This window comes from Ailuropoda melanoleuca, chromosome 14, assembly GCF_002007445.2.
Source record: "Ailuropoda melanoleuca isolate Jingjing chromosome 14, ASM200744v2, whole genome shotgun sequence".
Taxonomy (NCBI): domain Eukaryota; kingdom Metazoa; phylum Chordata; class Mammalia; order Carnivora; family Ursidae; genus Ailuropoda; species Ailuropoda melanoleuca.
This window is the reverse complement of record NC_048231.1, coordinates 85,229,461-85,249,281: the sequence shown is the minus strand read 5'-3', so window position 1 is coordinate 85,249,281 and position 19,821 is coordinate 85,229,461. Positions and strand designations below refer to the sequence as shown.

General features: G+C 36.5%; 1 protein-coding gene across 3 annotated transcripts in view; it reads right to left on the bottom strand.

Annotated features, from left to right (window-relative positions):
• DCC (DCC netrin 1 receptor) overlaps nt 1-19,821 on the bottom strand; it is a 1,087,479-nt gene that overhangs the window by 282,251 nt on the left and 785,407 nt on the right. For all 3 annotated transcript variants that reach the window (XM_034642890.1, XM_034642891.1, XM_034642892.1), the window contains exon 10: nt 1,126-1,274. In XM_034642890.1, the coding sequence (XP_034498781.1) occupies nt 1,126-1,274 (149 nt within the window). The remainder of the gene's footprint in view (nt 1-1,125; nt 1,275-19,821) is intronic.

Here is a 19,821-nt window from a genome sequence, read left to right as displayed (position 1 = left end):
GTCATTGAGAAATCAGAGCCGGTGTGCTCTGGAAGACCCATTATTTCACTCTCCACAGTGATGCTTACATTCATGTTTGTCTCGGGTAACATCATTTCTAAATTTTTTTAAGTGCGTTGGTGAAATCCATTATGGAAAAGCCAAAAACACGTTGAAAATGGAGAGAACAGAAAGATGGAAGCAAGAGCTAAATTGCATGAGGACAGCAAACAAATAAAAGATGGGATGGATAATTATATAGAAGGAGATCTTAGTGATTCTTATTGCGCAATATAACTTAGGGCTTGAACTATGTCTGAATAGGACTGTTGCAAAACATTTTTTTTTTTAAAAAGCAAAATATCATGCAGTTTATGTGGGAGCATGAAGACCACTGTACGCTTGGCAAGCTTTATAACACATTCGAAGAACTCTGTTATCCCAAGGTGGGATCTTTGTTTTTCTTATTTAACTATGCACTTGTCTATATATCTTTTTACACTTGAAGTTGAGAATCTGGGAGTAAATATATCTCAGTAATCATATATGTGTCACAAAACAGAATTGTTGAGTTTCATGTGTGTCCCCCTAAAGACTTATTTATCTGAAAATTTAATTTTCCTATTTTCTGGGGTCTGTGCAAACCACAGATTAGAAGCAGAATGTAAGAAGGAGGCAAGGAGCCTCTGGGGTGAGGTTTCCTGAAAACAATGAAAAGTGATAGAGGACTACAACCTGATGGTGAGAAGACAGAAATAACTCAAATACAAAAGAATGAAAAATGCAAGTTGACTGAGGTCATTGAACAAAAGATAAATTACCCTTAAGATAAGGACTAATGATGCAAATGCTTTCTAGGACCAGATGAGTTAATACAAATGTGGCTATGCTGGCCCAGACCCCTCCCTACTCAGACAGAAAAGAACACATCCTTTATAGTGACTTTATATCATTGCCCAATTGCCTCTCTTACAATCAGAATTCAATTAAATCGCTTCAAGTGTCTAATAACAAGTGCTTTAAAACTGATCAGCTATCCGGTTAACATGCTGGGCTGGACTGTACTGAGTTTGCAGACGTCCTCCTTTGGCTCTGGTCCTGGGACCATCCAATAAGTGGCAGCATTGGGCCCATCCCCTGGCCTACCTGTTCCTTTCCCGTGGACACCTCAGTGCAGAACAATCTGTAACCTTGGACTGGACCGTTTGCATAGGCAGGGGGTTCCCAGGTAACAAGAATTGAGTTGGGTGAGGTAGACACAGCTTGCAGGTTTTCTACTGGCCCTGGAACTTGCACTGTGTACAAAAGAAGTTGATTAGTCCAAGAGTGTTCTCTGTTTCAAAACAAGCAAAACTTAAGGATATTATGTAGCCCTATGTACTATTTTTAGAAACAAATGGGATAAGAAAATAAAATGTAAATATAAAGTAATGAAGTTTACAATCATTTCATTTTGAAATTCAGGCAGGGACTTATATTAATCTAAATTACTTATTCCATTTTTACAGTGGAGGAAAGAGGTCGAGGAGTCTAAATGGCTAGGAAAATGACAGAAAAACAGGTGGATTCGTAATCTAAATTCTGAGTATGGAAAATTTTCCACTATGACAGTATGCCTTTGCTTGTGTAGGACTAATGACCACAGAAGGAAAAAGACAAAATACAATTAGAATACTTGTACATCATGATTTTACTTATAATTCAAATAAGCAGCATAGCTATGGATAACTTACCGCATCTTTATTTATGTCCGCATTTTAAAATCTTTTTTTTTTAAAGATTTTATTTATTTATTCGACAGAGATAGAGACAGCCAGCGAGAGAGGGAACACAAGCAGGGGGAGTGGGAGAGGAAGAAGCAGGCTCATAGCGGAGAAGCCTGATGTGGGGCTCGATCCCATAACGCCGGGATCACGCCCTGAGCCGAAGGCAGACGCGTAACCGCTGTGCCACCCAGGCGCCCCTGTGCCACCCAGGCGCCCCAGCATTTTAAAATCTTGACCAATTCTGAGTCCTTTAAATTAATTTTGGCATCAATTTTCAATTCCATTTTCTAGTATTCCATTTTCTCTCATAACTGCTACTTTACTTAATTGAGAATAAGTACCTTATTCATTAAAGACATTATATAGCACAGGTCCACAATCCCTTCACCAAAACACTTATGTCCAGATATATTTTGAGATCTAGAAATTTTCAGATTTTAGGAAGGTAATACGGTGCCTGTGCCGTGTTATATTTAACACCCCAAGTGGGGTCTATGGTAGCACCCTGTTATCAAATCATGTATTTGCAGCAAAATATGTGATATTCACATCAGACAGAATTATTAAAGACTATACATAGCAAAGCATAAGGTCAGATCAGGTTTGAGTATGACATGAGTTAAGAAACTCTCTCAAATTTCAGATGTGCACATTTTGAATTTGTGCATAATTTTTTATTTATGGACCTGGACATAAATGTATGGTTTGTAAACCAAAAATTCAATACCCATGTTAGTTATCATAATCTAAATTAAATGGTTTCATCATAGCAAGCGTAATAACAATTTTATCTAAAATACACTGTTCATTTTCCCCAGCCTTAAATACCACCTAGCTTTGAACAGATGCACATTTTAAGCCTTTAACGGAATTTTGTGAATGTCCAGAGTAAAACAGTCTGTGAAAACTTGGCTGACAGAGATCTGAAAACACAACTCCTTAGACCAGTGCTGCACCTGTGTCCCTGAATCAGTCATTTTTCAAAATTTACTCCATGGTATCCAGCCTCCTTAAGGCACCACTGCTCACACATTCATTTGGGGGAAATATATATATATTACATATTTTACATATATTTTTTTATCACCTTCACATATTTCCCACCAGTCCCCAGATCTTGAGTATCCCTGTTATTGACATTTGCATTATTTCACCTTAACAAATGATTGCTAACAATTTCTTTTCTTTTTTTTTTTTTAAGATGTATTTATTTATTTGTCAGAGAGAGAGAGAGACCACAAGCCGGAGGAATGGAAGGCAGATGGAGAAGCAGGCTCCCCGCTGAGCAAGGAGCCCAACATGGCGCTTGATCCCAGGACCCTCAGATCATTACCTGAGCTGAAGGCAGATGTTTAACCCACTGAGCCACCCAGGTGTCTCAATTGCTAACAATTTCTTAAAAACTTACTTGAAAATCATTTTAGAACTACAGAAAATTTTAAGAATGAAAGTAGTACATAGAACACCTATGTTCCTTTATTCAAGTATACATATATTCTCTCTCTCTCTCTCTATATATATATATATATTGCATTTATCATATTTATTGTATAGAGAGAGACAGAGGGATACAGAGACAGAGACAGGGAATCTGAATCTATCTATTCAGATTAAGTTACACATACATGACTCTCTATGCATGCATTTCACTGTCATTATCTCTTTAGTTGGCTTTATGCGGGAACAGTTCCAAAGCCCATCTCTATCTTTTTGGTCATTTACACTTTTGAAGACTATAGTCCTTTTTTAAAATTAATAGAATATTACTTATTTGGGTTTTGTTTTTGTTTCTTTGTGTTGGATTTTGGTTATGCATTCTAGACTAAAATGAAACATGTGTGATAGCTGTCTCTTTAGGGCATCATGTCCAGAGGCATAAGACCTCTTTCTCTCCCTGGTTTGTTATATTAGTTCTGAATACTGGTCAAGGTGCTGCCAGATTTCTCCATCGTAGAGCTAGCTGTTTTCCCTGTATTCCTCCCAACCCCAAGCCCCTGCTCCACTGCTTAAAACCAATAAGCAATTTTTGGGGAGATACTATGTCATAAATATCATATTATTTATCAAAATCCCTTAGAATTAGCACCTATTAATAGTTTTTGATAAACCAATTTTTAGCATGGTGGTTACAAATTGTTTTTTTTTTTTTTATCCAAGCACTTCCTCCGCATAACCACTTGGCCCTCAACATTCTATTGTAAGCAAGAACCTGAATTTTTAAAAAAAGATTTTATCTATTTATTTACTCAGAGAGAAAGAGAGCAAGTGGGGGTAGGAGCAGAGAGCTCCCCACGTGGCTCTTGATCCCAACAGTGAGATTATGACCTGACCTGAAATCAAGAGTCTGATGCTTAACCGACTGAGCCACCCAGATGCCCCAAGAACCCACATTTCTATTTATGTATCTTTTATTGGTATCAGCAATGGATTTCTACTTTTTTATGGTCTATAATTCATACTTGTCCTTAATAATTTGGTGGTCCAATTCCAGTTCGAATTTGGCGAGTGAGGTCCTCTTTAAGTTGGTTCCTCTGTCCTCATAACATGCCCTATCATTTACTGGAACACTTCCTGTCTTCTTAGCATAATATATTCCAAGCTCATCTTGATCCTACCCCAGTTCTGGAATTAAACATTTCTCCAGAGATGTCTCCTTCCTTTTAGTGGGGAATGGTATTCAAGACAAAGATCTAGCTGTTAGCTGTGTTCATTGCTATTTGGGTGTCTTGCTTCTAGATCCTTTTGGTGAATGAGAAACAGGAATGTATATACACTATACATACAGAAATGCATTCATGCATACATATACTTAAGTATACAGGTACACATGTACATTTTTTATGACTCTACAGAGATACCTCCCATTCTAATTCACCTCTACAGGGTTTGTTCTTGCGTTCCCCACTCCTTTTACGTCCTTTCTTCCATAGGGAGAACTCTGGTTCCCAAAAAGTTGTATTCTCACAGATGCTTTATGAGAGTGTCCTCACCTTGGTACTTTTCCAGGAAGGGGTAATTTTTCTATGGAGAATTCCTTATTTCACAAAGGGGACTTCAGTAGACAATACTATACAACAATGGGGAGTTTCGACTGTGTCAAAGTTCATAGTGATACAATTAGAACTGTATTATAATGAAGCAGACATTTTTCTCCATGGCGGGGGAGGCAAAAGAAAACTTGCCCACTAACATTGTTCAACTGGATTTTCAAAGTACAATGTTTTAAAGAACATTAATAAAAAAAACTATAATTTCCATGCTTCTATGATTACTGATATATTCACAATGACAATGCAAACATTTTAAGAGGGGAGGTTTTCTGATTTGCAGTCTATTATTTTTCTAAGGAAGAGAGACAAAGAAAGGAGCAAGAGAATTGAGACCGAATGACCTGCTTAAGTTATATGTTGAATGTGACATAACCAGGATTTTGAAATCTCACAGAGCATAACCTTGTGTCCCAGTGATATATAAAGTATCAACTGAATGTGCTCCTTTTAGCTCCTGTGGCTAAAATGAAAGGACACTGCTTACTAAAAACATGGCTCATTCTGGAATCCAAGACTATGTATATAGTTTATATACAATTATCAATATTACCCTAAATATCAAGCCTAGGGATGCTTACGTGGCTCAGTTGGTTAAGTGTCTGCCTTCGGCTCAGGTCACCATTGATCCCAGGGTCCTGGGGTTGAGCCCTGTGATAGGCTCCTTGCTCAGCGGGGATCCCGTTTCTCCCTCCACCTGCTGCTATCCCTGCTTGTGCTCTCTCTCTCTCTCTCTCACTTTCTGACAAATAAATAAAATCTTTAAATAACAAGCCTAAAATAAAAATAGCTACTCTGCATAGCCTAACTCATTTGATTTTGTTAATTCCGGATTGTTACTGCAAATGATCAGAAAACAGTGTCTTCCTAACATACCTGTTGAGAACTAAAGTTGGTATATATGTCCTTGTTTGTTGTACATCCGTGAACCTGGGTACACTTTTCTCACTGTGTAATTTGTTTATATGCATATATAGCTTTGTTGCCTATAAGACAATATCAGGTGGTAAGTAACTGAGATTCAATTCACACTGGTAATGCTTACTCTGATTGTTCACAATTGAATAATTCTTCCTTCCTAATCGTCATTAGACAGTATCAGGGAAAAAACACGTGCTTGGGATTCCAGAAGAATTTTAAGCAGAGATAACAGACACCGCAAGTTAAAAAAAAAAAAAAAAAAAAGAGCATTCAGAGCACTTAGTTTAAGTGTGCACTAACAGCAGTACATGTTTTCACCAATTCCAGCCAAATGATAACATTCTATTTGTTGTTGTAAGGTTTCCACTTGGCTTTTTCTGAGAAAGGATTGCATATTAGTACTAAACTATTTCCTGCTTCAACTTTTTGTTTTAAATATAATTTGTTTTATGATCTGATTGCACTGGTTGATTTTCTTTAACAGTGTCATGTATTAAAATTAAAATACATGATGTTGTTGGTATTGCTCCAAGTATATATAAACATTAAAACACCAAAGAATTAACATCAAATGATATAGTCATCATATATTAAGACCAAACTACTGCCTGCATATGGGATATTTTTCTTTACAACATTCCCAGCTAGTGTCAAGAGTATTTCACTTAAGCTAGTACATGCTTATTTTTCTTCACAACAGTGCTATGCATTCAAACTCGTGAATTCTCTAATAATTTCCTTTTGAATTATAACCCAAATATAGGTCTGTGGATAATATAGTGTGTTTTATGTTAATTGTGGAGGTATGCATGTATACATTTGTATATTTATTCAGATCTATACCTATATATTTAAGCAAGCTTATATAGTTTTTTATACGTGGTTTATTATATGCATATTAGAAGGAGAGAAAGAAAAAAAGGGAAACAAAAAATGTTCAACAATGGGAATTATATGTGAAATCGATACAGTTAACAGCTTCAGCCTTCCATTTCATTACATTTTAGTATGTCAGTCAAGAAACTTAATGGCCTTAACTGCTCATCATTTCCAAGATGTCTTCAATAATCCCTACTGATCTCCTCAGTTGGACAATAATTTTGTGGCAAACTGCATCTAATTTCTCTTCATCTCTATTCAAGTTACCTATTTCTTCAAAGAATGGCAAGATTTCAGAATAGATGCATAATCTATGCAAGTAACTCATCAATCAATGTCAGCTTAACCAACCACCTTTTTAAATTTCAATATTGCATTTCAGTAGAAATTCATTATAACACCTGTACCTAAGAACAAATTAAATGCTTATGTTGGACTAAATGAGATGTATTACATGCCACTATTTGCACTGGGGACAGTAATTTCTCACTATATATAAATTTATGGTATAACAAAGCACTTTATAACGAGATCTTATTGGATATTAACCCCCAACGTGGCATATAAAAGTTAGCTGAATCTTTAATACAGCATCATTTATCATATATAATCATACTGAAGACAGAATGTATGTTTGTATTGTATATGTAAGAGTGCATGTGTGTGCAGAAGTGCAAGAGATAGAAAGCGGGAGAAAAAGGAGAGAGTATCAGTTTAATGAACTATAATTGATCAAGATGAGGGTCACAAGGTATAGTTTCTTGCCCCTACTCTACTTATAATAAAGACCAGTCATTGGCAACAAGGAGTCCATGGAGCCCCAGAAATTTTAAGAACATTTTCAAGAATGTACTGTGTACATTTTTTAGGTGTAGGGTCCATAGTTTCCATCATTAGCATCTATGATTCCCTAAGTGGTAGCTCTCAATGGATTAGATCATATATCTGGCTTCTTTTGGCTTTGAAAACCAATGATTTTTTTTTAAGATTTATTTATTTATTTGAGAGAGGGAGGGGGAGAGAGAGAGAGAGTGCCTGCATGAGTGAAGGGAAGGGCAGAAGTAGAGACACTTCAAGCAGACTTCCCACTAAGCACAGAGCCCCACGCAGGGCTAGATCTCCTGACTCATGAGATCATGACCTGAGCTGAAACCAAGAGTCATGCTTAACCAACTGAGCCACCCAGCACCCAAACCAATGATTCCTTAATATCAATTCATTTGTAATGATTGTTAATTACTTTATGATGGGAAATATGGCAATAATTTCAGTTTAAAGAGACATCTTCAACTTTCAATAAAATTCAAAACCTGAAACATGTTTAACATGTTTTCTATTTCATTTTCCAAATCATGGGCAATTCAAGGCATATGAATTAATCTGGTTTAATTCATCAAGTATTTTAGGTTTTCAAAATGTTAGAGCTTTTGTTGATCAAGAAGTCACACAGCATATACGAATATCCTTTTTCTCTTTTTCTTCCTTTTTCTTGCTGTTTCTATTCTATCTCTCTACGTGTCTACCTTCCTGACATCTCTTTACTGTAAGTAATTTGATATTTGTATTAATCAGTCTAAAATCTAAGTTATGATTGATCAAACAAAGTTCTAAAAATATTTTGGGAGTTTAAATAATCCCTTCTAAATAAGAATGTAAATATAAGATTTTCATAGAAAAAGCTTTAGAAGGATCAAGATGCTGTTGCCTTCATAATACTGAATGAGGCTGATGTTTTTTCACCATTATACTGATATTTCTCAGCTGGAAGTCTGAAATGAAGACAAATGTTAGTGTCAGAGAATATGTAGCTGAACATTTGAATATTTAAAGTCTTTTCAAAATGACTGTGTAGTACAATGTGTCCTACTGTTCCTAAATCATCAATTTAACAGCTACCAAATCTTTTTTTTTTTTTTAATGGAACTAAAGTACTAGTGCATTTGGGAAAAAAAAAATCACATGTGTTGTCATTCAAATAATGAGCTATAATTCACATGTCCTCAAATCAGGCCAAAATTCTGAGCATGATTTTACCTTCTTATTCATTTGTTAATTTAAAAATTATTCTTGAGTTCATTGTTTAAAATGGATAGCAAGGGATCTAAGTAATTGTCTGTAGTGATCTAAATGGATTTAGGCCACAAAGCTCTTATTTAAACAGCGGCTTCCATTGCAGATGATCTCCTAACTGAATGTGTTTCAAATGCAAGCCATTTCTGAAACGATTTGCATTTATTGATAATAAAGTGCATGCTTTGATTGCCTCTTTGATTTTTTTTCCTCCTGTAGTTAACAGCTTTAATGATATTTCTATGAAATCTGTTTCTATTCTGTATGGGGAATGCGACATCAAAAAGCCTGCGGGCAATGTAATTATTAACATAATGAAACCCCTTCTTGACTGAACTATACGTAGTAGTTAGGAGATATGACAGCAATTTGGCAAGAAAGAAGCACAAACTATGGGGTGGGTTTCTATTACAAAACCACAGAAGTCTGACTAGACTCGGTTGGAGGAAATGGTTATTACCTGATCATTTTATTTAGGGTTTTAATAGGTGGTATCTGCTAACTTACAATATACTCAACTATGTCATTGTGTGTGTAGAGAAATATAGAGACATCTATATACACACATACATATATATGACATGTGACATATATGACTTACACATTACATATATATTTATATATATATACACACATACATACACACACATATATGCTAATATGTCAAGTGATGGATATTTTTGACAGTGTACTAGAAAAGAACTTTAATGAGTCTCTCTGAAAAATAATAGTACTGAAAGTAATCTTCCTAGGACTCCAAGTAGAAGCAGTTTGATAATGAAAGTGGTTTCAGAAAGTGACTTCAAGATAAGGTCTTTTCCGTGGGGTAGCTCCGGTTTTTCCTGACATAGTCAAGTAGTAAATAGCCTTGGTAAAGTATGCAGAGTATTTCAAACTTCACTTTAGAAAACAGGCAAGGCCTAGAAATGTAAAATGTAATGGAGAATGTAGATTCCCGACTGCATGATTGAGGTCTCAAACCATTTAAACCGGAGATTTCTAAGTCTTGTCAAAAGCAATTGTTTTTATGATCTAGGAAAATTGCTTACAAGATACCAAACACTGAAGCTAAAAACTTAAATTTTTATCCAAATGTGCTTAAGTTTCCATGTACCCGAAGGCTAGATGCATTATAAACTTAATCACACTGACATTTTTCCCCCCTTATAATTTTTTTTCCAGAATAACTTGGGTTCAGTTACTTTTCATTGTGTTACATTCCACTTTAGATAAAAGTGCCAGCTGATTTTAAAGTCTAATCATCTTTTTTGTGTGTTTAGGATATAGTGCTACCTCCACTATTGTGAAATATTTTGCTATGGTAGAAATTTTAAAGGCATTTAGTAGAGAAAACATACACACAGGAAACACCTAGATATGAAAAAAAGATCATATATACCCAAGATTAAAACCTTTCTGGGCAGACAATGTAGTACATAAGAATTCTAGACATATATCTATTGATGGAGTATATAGTAATTAGGGATGGTTATAGGAATTTGGTCAAGAATGTTTCTTGAAGAACAGTTAAGAATTGCACTGATGAGGGTGCCTGTGTGGCTCAGTCAGTTGGGTGTTAGATTCTTGATTTCCACTCAGGTCATGATCTCAGGGTTACAGGATCAAGCCCAGCTAGGGCTCTATTCTCAGAAGGCAGTCTCCTCTCCCTCTGCATCCTGCCTCACAGGCATGCAATCTCTCTCTCAAATAAATAATCTAATTAAGAAAAAAAGAATTGCACTGATGGAAAGGGAAGGACAAGGAAGTTCAGGTACGAAGAAAGAATCTGATAAGTGTGATACATGGATGTGAATGAATTTGATGGGTAATGGCCTTGAAATTAGTTTTTTCAGAATAGAATTTACAAGCTGATAAATAGAAAAACTACTATATAGCTTGGAGAAGCCTCCCGACAATGAAGCTTCTAAGTAAAGATAATGAGAAGAATTCCAAAGTGAACTAAATTAAAGATGACACAATTGATCTCATATCGGGGAAACGACCAGAACAATAGAATTATCAATAATTAAATTGTTTTTCTATTTTGTTAGTATCATCAACAAATCAAATAATATTCTACCAGTTTTAAGAAAATATGGTATGTCACAAGATACTTGAAGAAAGTTTAAAAATTCATCCATTTTATTTAAAAATATATGTTTCTAAAACTTCAGTTTGGGAATAAGTGTTCAGAAAAAAAAAATCAACTTGAATTTTCCAAGAAGTTGTCAGGAACTTTTAAGAAATTCTAAATAGAAATAACGGAAAGGTAGGGGTGCCTGGGTGGCACAGCGGTTAAGCGTCTGCCTTCGGCTCAGGGCGTGATCCTGGCGTTGTGGGATCGAGCCACATCGGGCTCTTCTGCTGTGAGCCTGCTTCTTCCTCTCCCACTGCCCCTGTTTGTGTTCCCTCTCTCGCTGGCTGTCTCTCTCTCTGTCAAATAAATAAATAAAATCTTAAAAAAAAAAAAAAAAAGAAATAACGGAAAGGTAAAAACCATCTAGGATTAAACTAGGATTATATGAGGCTATATAGAGAAGCAAGTGTTCCAGGTAACATTGTAGTTAATATTACTGTTACCCGGACTCAAATCCCTTAAACTTTTCTATAGTTTGGTTCCCTCATCAGACAATTGGAGGAAAGAATATTTGCTCTTCTTAATACTCAAGATTGTTGGAAGACCATGAGGAAATGATGAACGTGACAGGGAAATAGGAAACATAGCATTCCACAGTTGTGTAAGGTATAGCAAGAGTCCTGAATCAGGATTATGTTTACAAATCAAATGTGGCTGAGAGAGTGTCTCATAAGAGAGTGGAGATTTGCCTGCTGTGTCATAACAACATATTAAAGTTAAGCCTTTCAACCTCCTCATAAATATTCCATATAGAGTTACTTTTACTGTTATTATACAGACCATAAATCTATGTTTAATTCTTACAGATGATTCACAAGCAGAAATTCCTAGGAAGGGCATGCACAGACCTCTGGCTCGCCTCACACTTATTTGAGACTCATACATACCTCAGGATTGCATTTCTGCACACAAAAAGGTCAGTTCTCTATAAACAGATATGCATCAGAGAAGCAGGTAACTTCAGCTTATGTGCACCCCGGAGTGGTGATAATGTAACTAAATCCCAGCACCCTTTCTCAAAGTTGGCTTGTATTACGGTCAGTATGGGAAGAATCAATATTTGATGTTTGTAGTTTTAATAGAGCAATAAATGACTTGTATAGATTGCTTTTATAAAAGAGCCCTGCTGCCATTTATTAGAGAAGAAGGAAGTGGCAATCTTTTTCAGATAGTCAAGTGAGCAGGTTTTTCTACATTAGACAAAAAGATCCTATCTTAAAAAGATACTATCTCTTTGGGGAAGAAATTTATTGTTTATCTATTTCTAGGCTTTAAAAGATAAGGGACTGCCTTGGGTAAACTGGCTCTTTTGGGAGGGACCATAAGTTAAGGAAGAAATTTAGAACTCTATTTTCCTAACACATAGGTTTCATAGAAGTTGGAGATCTGGGCTTGTCTGATGCAGGAGATGCCAACAGATCCCATCTATTAAGCTTTGTGGAGAGGGATTAACAGTAAAGAGTATGGTCTCCAGAATGAAAGACCTAGGTTCAAATCCAGTACCCTTGCTCAGGGCTAGGTGGCTGGGGTCAAGCTACTTAATATCTTTGAGTTTAATTTTTCTTATCTTAAAAATGGGGTTATTACAAACACCCCATGACTTTGTTGTAGAGAGCATTGGAAGAATTGACGGGGTAAACAGTGAAAAATTCCGTAGAATTTACAGTCTAAGGTTGAAGGACACGAGGAGCCAGAAGAGGGATTCAGATGAGGTGAGAGACATTGTTGGGGTGAGACCATACTGGATCTTAAAAGTCTTGGGAAGATTTTGATCATTTATCCTAAGAATCACAACAGAATTGATGAGTTTAAGCATTTGGTACTCTGTCAGTTACATAAAGAGTAAATTGAAGGGGGTGAATGTATTGGGCACCCAGTTGGGAGAATATTCTATAATACAGAAGACAATCGTTAATAGCTCGAATTAGAACAATGGTAGCGGGGAGGGATTTGAGAGCTGTATGGAAGGTAAAATCAGCAGCAGTGGATGTACTGGAGAGAGGGTAGTGAGGAGGGTGGAGGCACCAGGAGTGACTCCTGTATTTCTAACTTGCATAGCTGGATGTTTCTGGTATTGTTTACTGAAGATCATTAACACTAGACTAAAATTAGACCCATCAGGTGTGTGGATGTGTTGGCAGATGCATATTGCAGTGCTGGTTCCCACTGTGGGGTTTGAGGTCATTCACTCTATACAGACAGGTCCAGTGGCTTATGGATCCCCAGATAGTCATAATCTAATCTTTTTCTTCATCTTCATTTCTCTTTTAATTTCTTGAGCTCCTAGCTAGCTAATTTCATAACCAACATTGATGAATGGCTTCATCACACACTTTTCCCTCTTCTTTATTTCTCCTGAATTTTTTTCTTTCTTTTTCCACATACGTCGTCAGTCACTTTTCAGGAACATCAAGGTTTTGTGATCATCTGTTTGATCTGTTCCCACCTTACTTAGCTACAGTGAACCCACACTTCGATCTTTCTTTCGGCACTCAAAATAATCACCCCAATTAACAGACCAGGCTGTGCCAAGGCACCTTTCTCTGAGTAACATATATGCATGTTAAGAAATTTTGTTCCCTTTTTCTCCTGACTCTTGCAAAAAGAGACCAAGATAAAATATCTTTCCTAACAGCAGCAACAATAAAAATTCCAATAACAATGAACCTGGGTACACATCTGACCTTGACAATACTGAAATTAATATTCACTTTGCGATTCCACTGACATTTATCACTGAGAAGCACCTTTAACGCCCTTACACATGCATGCATGCAAGGGGAAGATTGATAATCGCACAGGGCAGAAAACCTAGTTGTCCTCTATCTCTAAGAAGCATCTAAAAGGCTCCCGGTCTGCTGACTGAACCACCCTGAGGATTAAGTTTATTTTATTTTCAGTATTCAAAAGATAAGAAGTTTATTAACCACATGGAAGATTTAGGCTTGCTCAGAGATAGCAGCAGGAAGACAAATAAGACTTCAGCAGTAAATCATCTCACAGAAGTTGGACAACAACTTTAAGTAAAACTGAACACAGGGACACTGGTGCACTGCTCTGGATCAAAGGCTTCCTTTCTCTCCCCAGGTCCACGCCCTTTGCTTTTATTTTCATTGGTCCTGTACAGTGTCAGACCAATAGGAAAAAAATGCCTTTGACTCAAACATTCAAAGGCTATTGATTATGATGTCCATTAATGTGGAGTCAAATAAGGAAAATAATGGTTAACTATGAATGCTATTTACGTAAGACTTTGAGAAATATTTCTTTGAGGAGGGTTAAATTTAACCACTGTGTTTCAGTAACTCCCAAGCTCAATTTAATATCAGATTGGCCATCTTCTGACTTCTTCCTAGTTGGACGTAAGACAGAAGAGTATATACATTGAAGTCATCGCTGTTCAGTATAAATATAATGTGAGCCATGAATGCTCATAGTAGTTTAAACTTTCTAGTAGCTACATTCAAAAAGTAAAAAATAAGTAAAATTAATTTTAATAATATACAGTTAACCCAATATATCTAAAATGTATCATTTCAAACTATAATCAATATAAGATTTGTTAATGTGATATTTTACACTTTTCCCATGCTAAGTCTTTAACATCTGTGTTTATTTTTATATTTACACCTCAATTTGGGCAAGCCATAGTTCAAATGCTCAACAGCCACTTATGGCTAGTAACTACCATACTGAACATGGCAGATATAGGCAGTGCTACTAGGCTAATTGAAGAATTCACGGATTTACCGTAAGAACATTAAATTATAAAAGATACAGAACAAAACACATTCAAAGTGATAAAAACAATCAAGCTATTGGCATAATCTAAAATAAGTCAGTGATACATTAAATCTATTATTACATTTTTATTTGTGGTTAAATATATTAAATGATGAAACTTAACTTCAGAAGTAGCAGCAAGTTACTTCTGGGAGTCTTAAGTATTTTTGTGAAGAGCTTGCATGAACTACAAGCCAACTTGCCCCACAGAAAAATGGAAGTAATTATTTTTTATTTCCTTGCAAGGCTGTGGGTAAGATTTTGAATCAAGGCAGCAGACCTTAGCAGAAGGTTAAGATGAAGTAAGTGATTTGTAACAGGAAGTAGAAATTATATACCTAGCATGTTCCTCAGCAGTAGAGTTAGCATAACTCATTCAGATTGGCTTAAGCACAATAATGTTGGGATTTAAAAAAAAAAAAAACATTATCCCATCATGGCTATGTTTTTTGAAGTAATAGGAATTTTAACTCATTAAAGAACTGTTAAAATGCGGTTAACTTTCAATTAATTATTTTTTATTGCTTTCAAACGATCGTCACTCAACTTAGTTTGTACACGCACTCACGCGTACACGGGCACACACGCACTCGCACATTGGCATTGTGGCAGGAATGTTACTAGGTTCAAATCCAAGTTCTGACAGTGTTAATTTTGACACATGTAATTTTATGATTTCTGTCAAGAGAGTTGTGTTGGGCCAGAAATCTTGCTCACAGGACATTTCATAGGTACAGGGGATTGCTATGGGTCGAACTTATAAGATGTTAATGTGATGACACACAATTACTTCTTTAGGTTGTAGCTGTTAAAATCACAGTCAACATGTTGCCATCACTGTTCAGGAGGAAATGCTTGTGGGATTTTTAGCAACTGAAGAGCAAACTGTGGGAATCTGAGCACGCAGTTGGTAAGCGTTCTCACTGGCAGCTTCTGCAAACTTCATTATCCAGATGATTCTTTTCACATGTTAGTCCCTCTAGGGCCACCTGAGTGGTTTGCAGTCCTTAGTATTCAGAAAACACTATGTCCCACAGCCTATAAAGCAGGATTAGAATTCTGGAGAAAGGAAGAAGGTAGGAGCACAATCAAGTATGATTTTAAGGAAACTAAGGAGGTTTCTTAGTACTTCTCTGCTTGAGAGATAATGACCGAGATTTATTTTTTTAATGAAAAAGGTAACTTCTTCTATAATTAAAAGTATATATATGTGTATATATATACACACACACACACATACATATATACTTCACAGTTTGCTCAGTCCTCACTCAGATTACTAGGAAACTTATTAACAATCTGTGTGGTTTGTAGGGTAGTGCATATGTACTGGATTGGATAGTATCCCCCCAAAATTCATGTCTACCCAGAAAGGCCTTTGGAGATACAATAAGCTAAATTAAATGAAGTCATACTATGTTGGGGTGGGTTCTAAATCTAATATCATGGATGTTCTTATGAAAAGAGGCAAAGAGACACAAAGACATGGACACAGGAGAAGGGCTGCCAAAAACCGCCAGCAACTGGGAATGATTTTTCTCTAAAACTTACAGAGGGAGCATGGTTCTGCTAACACCCTTATTTCAGATTTCTAGTCTCCAGAACTGCCAGAGAATACATTTCAGTTGTTTTAAACAACCTAATTTGTGGCACTTTGTCACAGCATGCCTAAGAAAGTAATACAGCCCATATGATCCCCATTTTATAAGAAGAAATTGAGAATCAGGAAAAGGAAGTGATGGGGCACCTGGGTAGCTCAGGTGGTTAAACAGCTGACCCTGATCTCAGTTCAGGTCTTGATCTCCAGGTCATGAGTTCAAGCCTCACACTGGGCTCCATGCTGAGCATGAAGACTACTTAAAAAACAAAACAAAACAAAACAATAAAGTAAGGGATTTTCTCAAAAATATACAGCAGGATATAGAGAACACATCAGTCCTGAACCCATGTCTTTTGCTTATTGGTTTAGCAGTGTATCCATTTTCAGAAAATAGAAACATGAACAAAAGCAAACACATGATTTTTGCTAGCAGAGTTGTTTAACATAAAAACCCTGGGTCAGGAATCTAGACATAGGCCTATGGATGCCACCAGTGCACTGACCCACCCTGGGACTGGTCTCAATTCTCTGAGTTCCAAAGTTTACTCTTTGCATAATTCCGACATTGGGATCAACTATGTCAAAGCTACTGTGGTTTCAACATTATGTTTCAGATCATCAGGTAAATGTTTTAGACTCTGGGTGCTCTGAGGTAATGAGGGATATAAACAGAAAGAGAAAAAGATAAAGAAGATGGATGTTGGAAGACAAAAGGCAAATTCCTCCTTAATTCTGTGGTCTCCACTTGGGCCTAAACCCAGCTTCTGCTGGTAAAATCCCAATGCAGTCTCAGAGTGATAAGGTGACTCAACCTCAGGATCTTCTGTGAACAGACATCCCATTAGAATCCACTCTCCTGTTTAGTGAACACAGGCAAAGTACATGTCAGAAAACAAGCTGGTTCTGGGACAACATTTATTTTGGCACTAACTTGTCCCTTTTGGATCAGTTCCTCTGAAAGTCTTGGCAGCTGGGAGACTGGGCTACAGATCAGAGGCTCCTTTTAGGCACTTCTTGCTGGTAGCAGCCACATCAAATTATGCTTCACTGGTCTTTAGGGAGGCTTTCTAAGAAGGAAGCTTCTCTATGATGGACAAATTCTGCTGTGCATGGCAGTGTGCATATCCCTGTAGTGCATCCATTAGGGACATTTAGGCACAGATGTTTTACAGTTTACAGCATGGGGAATTCTTTCATGTTTTTCCAACAATTGTTCATCTTTGCCACTATTAGAAGCTAAATACCACATTGCATTTGGCCATTGGCCTAGCAGTATGTGGCATTTTTCTCTTATTTTTATATTCAAAATGCTAGGCACTTTCTTCAAACTCAGTCTAATTAGAAAATAAAACCTGCATGCATTTAATATTCAAACCTAATGTATCAAAAAATAATTCTTGATTTGTCCCATATACCCTCCAAGCCAGCTCCTTCCCCAGTCTTCTGATCCTGCAAACGGCCCCATGATTGACCTAGCTTCTGAGGCCAAAAACCTAGGAGTAAATTTGACTCCTGTCTTTTCTCCCATCCCATGCCCTGCACCAAGTCTAGTCCCTACTTTTCAAAAGAATCCTGAATCTAAAGCCAAAACTTGAGCTACCAACATCTCTTGACTAAACTACTATATTAGCCTCCCCTCTGGTCTCACTACCACTTTAAAAATGAAAATTAGATTATGTTACTCTCTCCTCCACAGATGCCTCTGCACTGAGGATTAAATCTACCTTCCTTATTGTGTCTTCCAAGACTTTTCCCGGCTGGGCCCTGCTACCTGTCAACCCCTGTCTCCCATTCTCCCTCTCCCTTGCTCTTCTGAAGCATGGTGGCCTTCTTGTGCTTCCTCTCCAGGGCCGTGGCACTTGCTATGGTCTCTGCCTGAAATGTCTCCACCCAAGATCTTTGCTAGCACCCCTCCAAATTCATTCAGATGTCCTCTTAAATGCCCATTCTCCAGAAAAGCTTTCCTGACTTTCCTTTCTAGAATCATCTCCATCCTCCTCATTCTATACCCCTATAAGCTGTTTTATTCTTTTGCATGTTTTATTTTTGTTTGTTTATTGTGTCTCCCTATCACTGAAATAAATACATCATGAGGATAAGTATTCCATCTTTCTTTTTTACTGCTGAAATTCCCAGTACTGGGAACTACAGGGTAGCTCATTGTGGGCACACAACGAATATTTGTTGAACGAATGAATGAATGAATGAATGAATGGTATGACAGAATTCAAACAAATTCGGAGAGTGAAAAATGAGGTTATGCAAGCTAAGAGATTGATCCATGTGGTGGCTTAGCTAGAGTAGGCTTTCTGCTCTTAGAAATCTTAAGTAAAGTCCTAAAAAAGAAATAGAAGAGACTTACGAAAGAGCCTAAAGATAAAAGGAGATCATTTCAAACACACTTGAAAAGCACAAAGATAGAAATGAACAAATTATGTGCAGTGTTAAGGAACATGATTACACGAGGAATAATTAGAATCCAGCAATGGAAGAATGCAGGATTATAAGAGCTACCATTAATGAGGACTGGAAAAGTACCAGAGATCAGGCTAAGTATTTTACACTAATCATCTCACTTAATCTTCTGAATAATCTTTTGACGATGTATTGTGATCCATTTTACAGATTTTCTTTTAAATTTTATAACATTCCTGGAAGATGTCTCTCTTTTCCTTCTGAGGAAACGGCGAAAAATTCAACACCAGTCTAACTTCTGAATATTGTTCTTAACCACTTTTCACTCTCCTTCCATTTGGAAGACCTGGGACACCAATTATAGATTTAAATAAGGTGGTAATTAACAAGTTTTTTGTATTAACCATGGGCTCAGAGTTCCACTGTTTGACTTTCAGTTGATACAAACTCCATGATGATTTCCTCCTGAACACTTATGGGCAATATCTTGACTCTGATTTTAACAGCTACAATCTAACACAGTAATTGTGTGTCATCACTTAAAATCTATAATTTCAATCCACAGCAATCCCCTGTACCTGTCAAATATTCTGTAACCAGAAATTCTGGCCCAACTCAACTCCTATATTGAATATGATTTGGGGCTTCCCACGGTGGGAAGATTGGGCTGAGACAGAAAAGAGTTTTCATATAATAGGGGCCTGTTATGGGTTTCTTTTCCCTAGGTATCCTCCTACAAAGTAGAAATAATACATTTATTAAAACAATATAATACCACAAGAATATTGGAGTTAGAGAACAATAGTCACATTATTGCCTTTTTGTGTAGCACATAAGATTTACCATATATTACAGCAGGCAGAATACAAGCCACAGCAAAAAATAATCCATAAAATAGTGAAGTGATTTAATTTTGGTTGGGTATCATATCAGGTTGTTTAACTACAAGTTTCTTGATGTGATCCTTTCTAAAATACATTAATATTGCACACTAGAACACAACATATATATGTGTGTGTATAACATATATGTGTATTAAATAGCATATGTGCTATATATAAGATATGTTATACGTTGTAATAACTTAACTTATATATGCATTAAATTATATAGTACTTATACACTAATACCTTGTAACTGTAACTTTAGGTAAAAAAAAAAAAGAGGAAATAATTTGATCCCACAGTATGATTTAGAACAATGTATATTACAGATATATTTTCA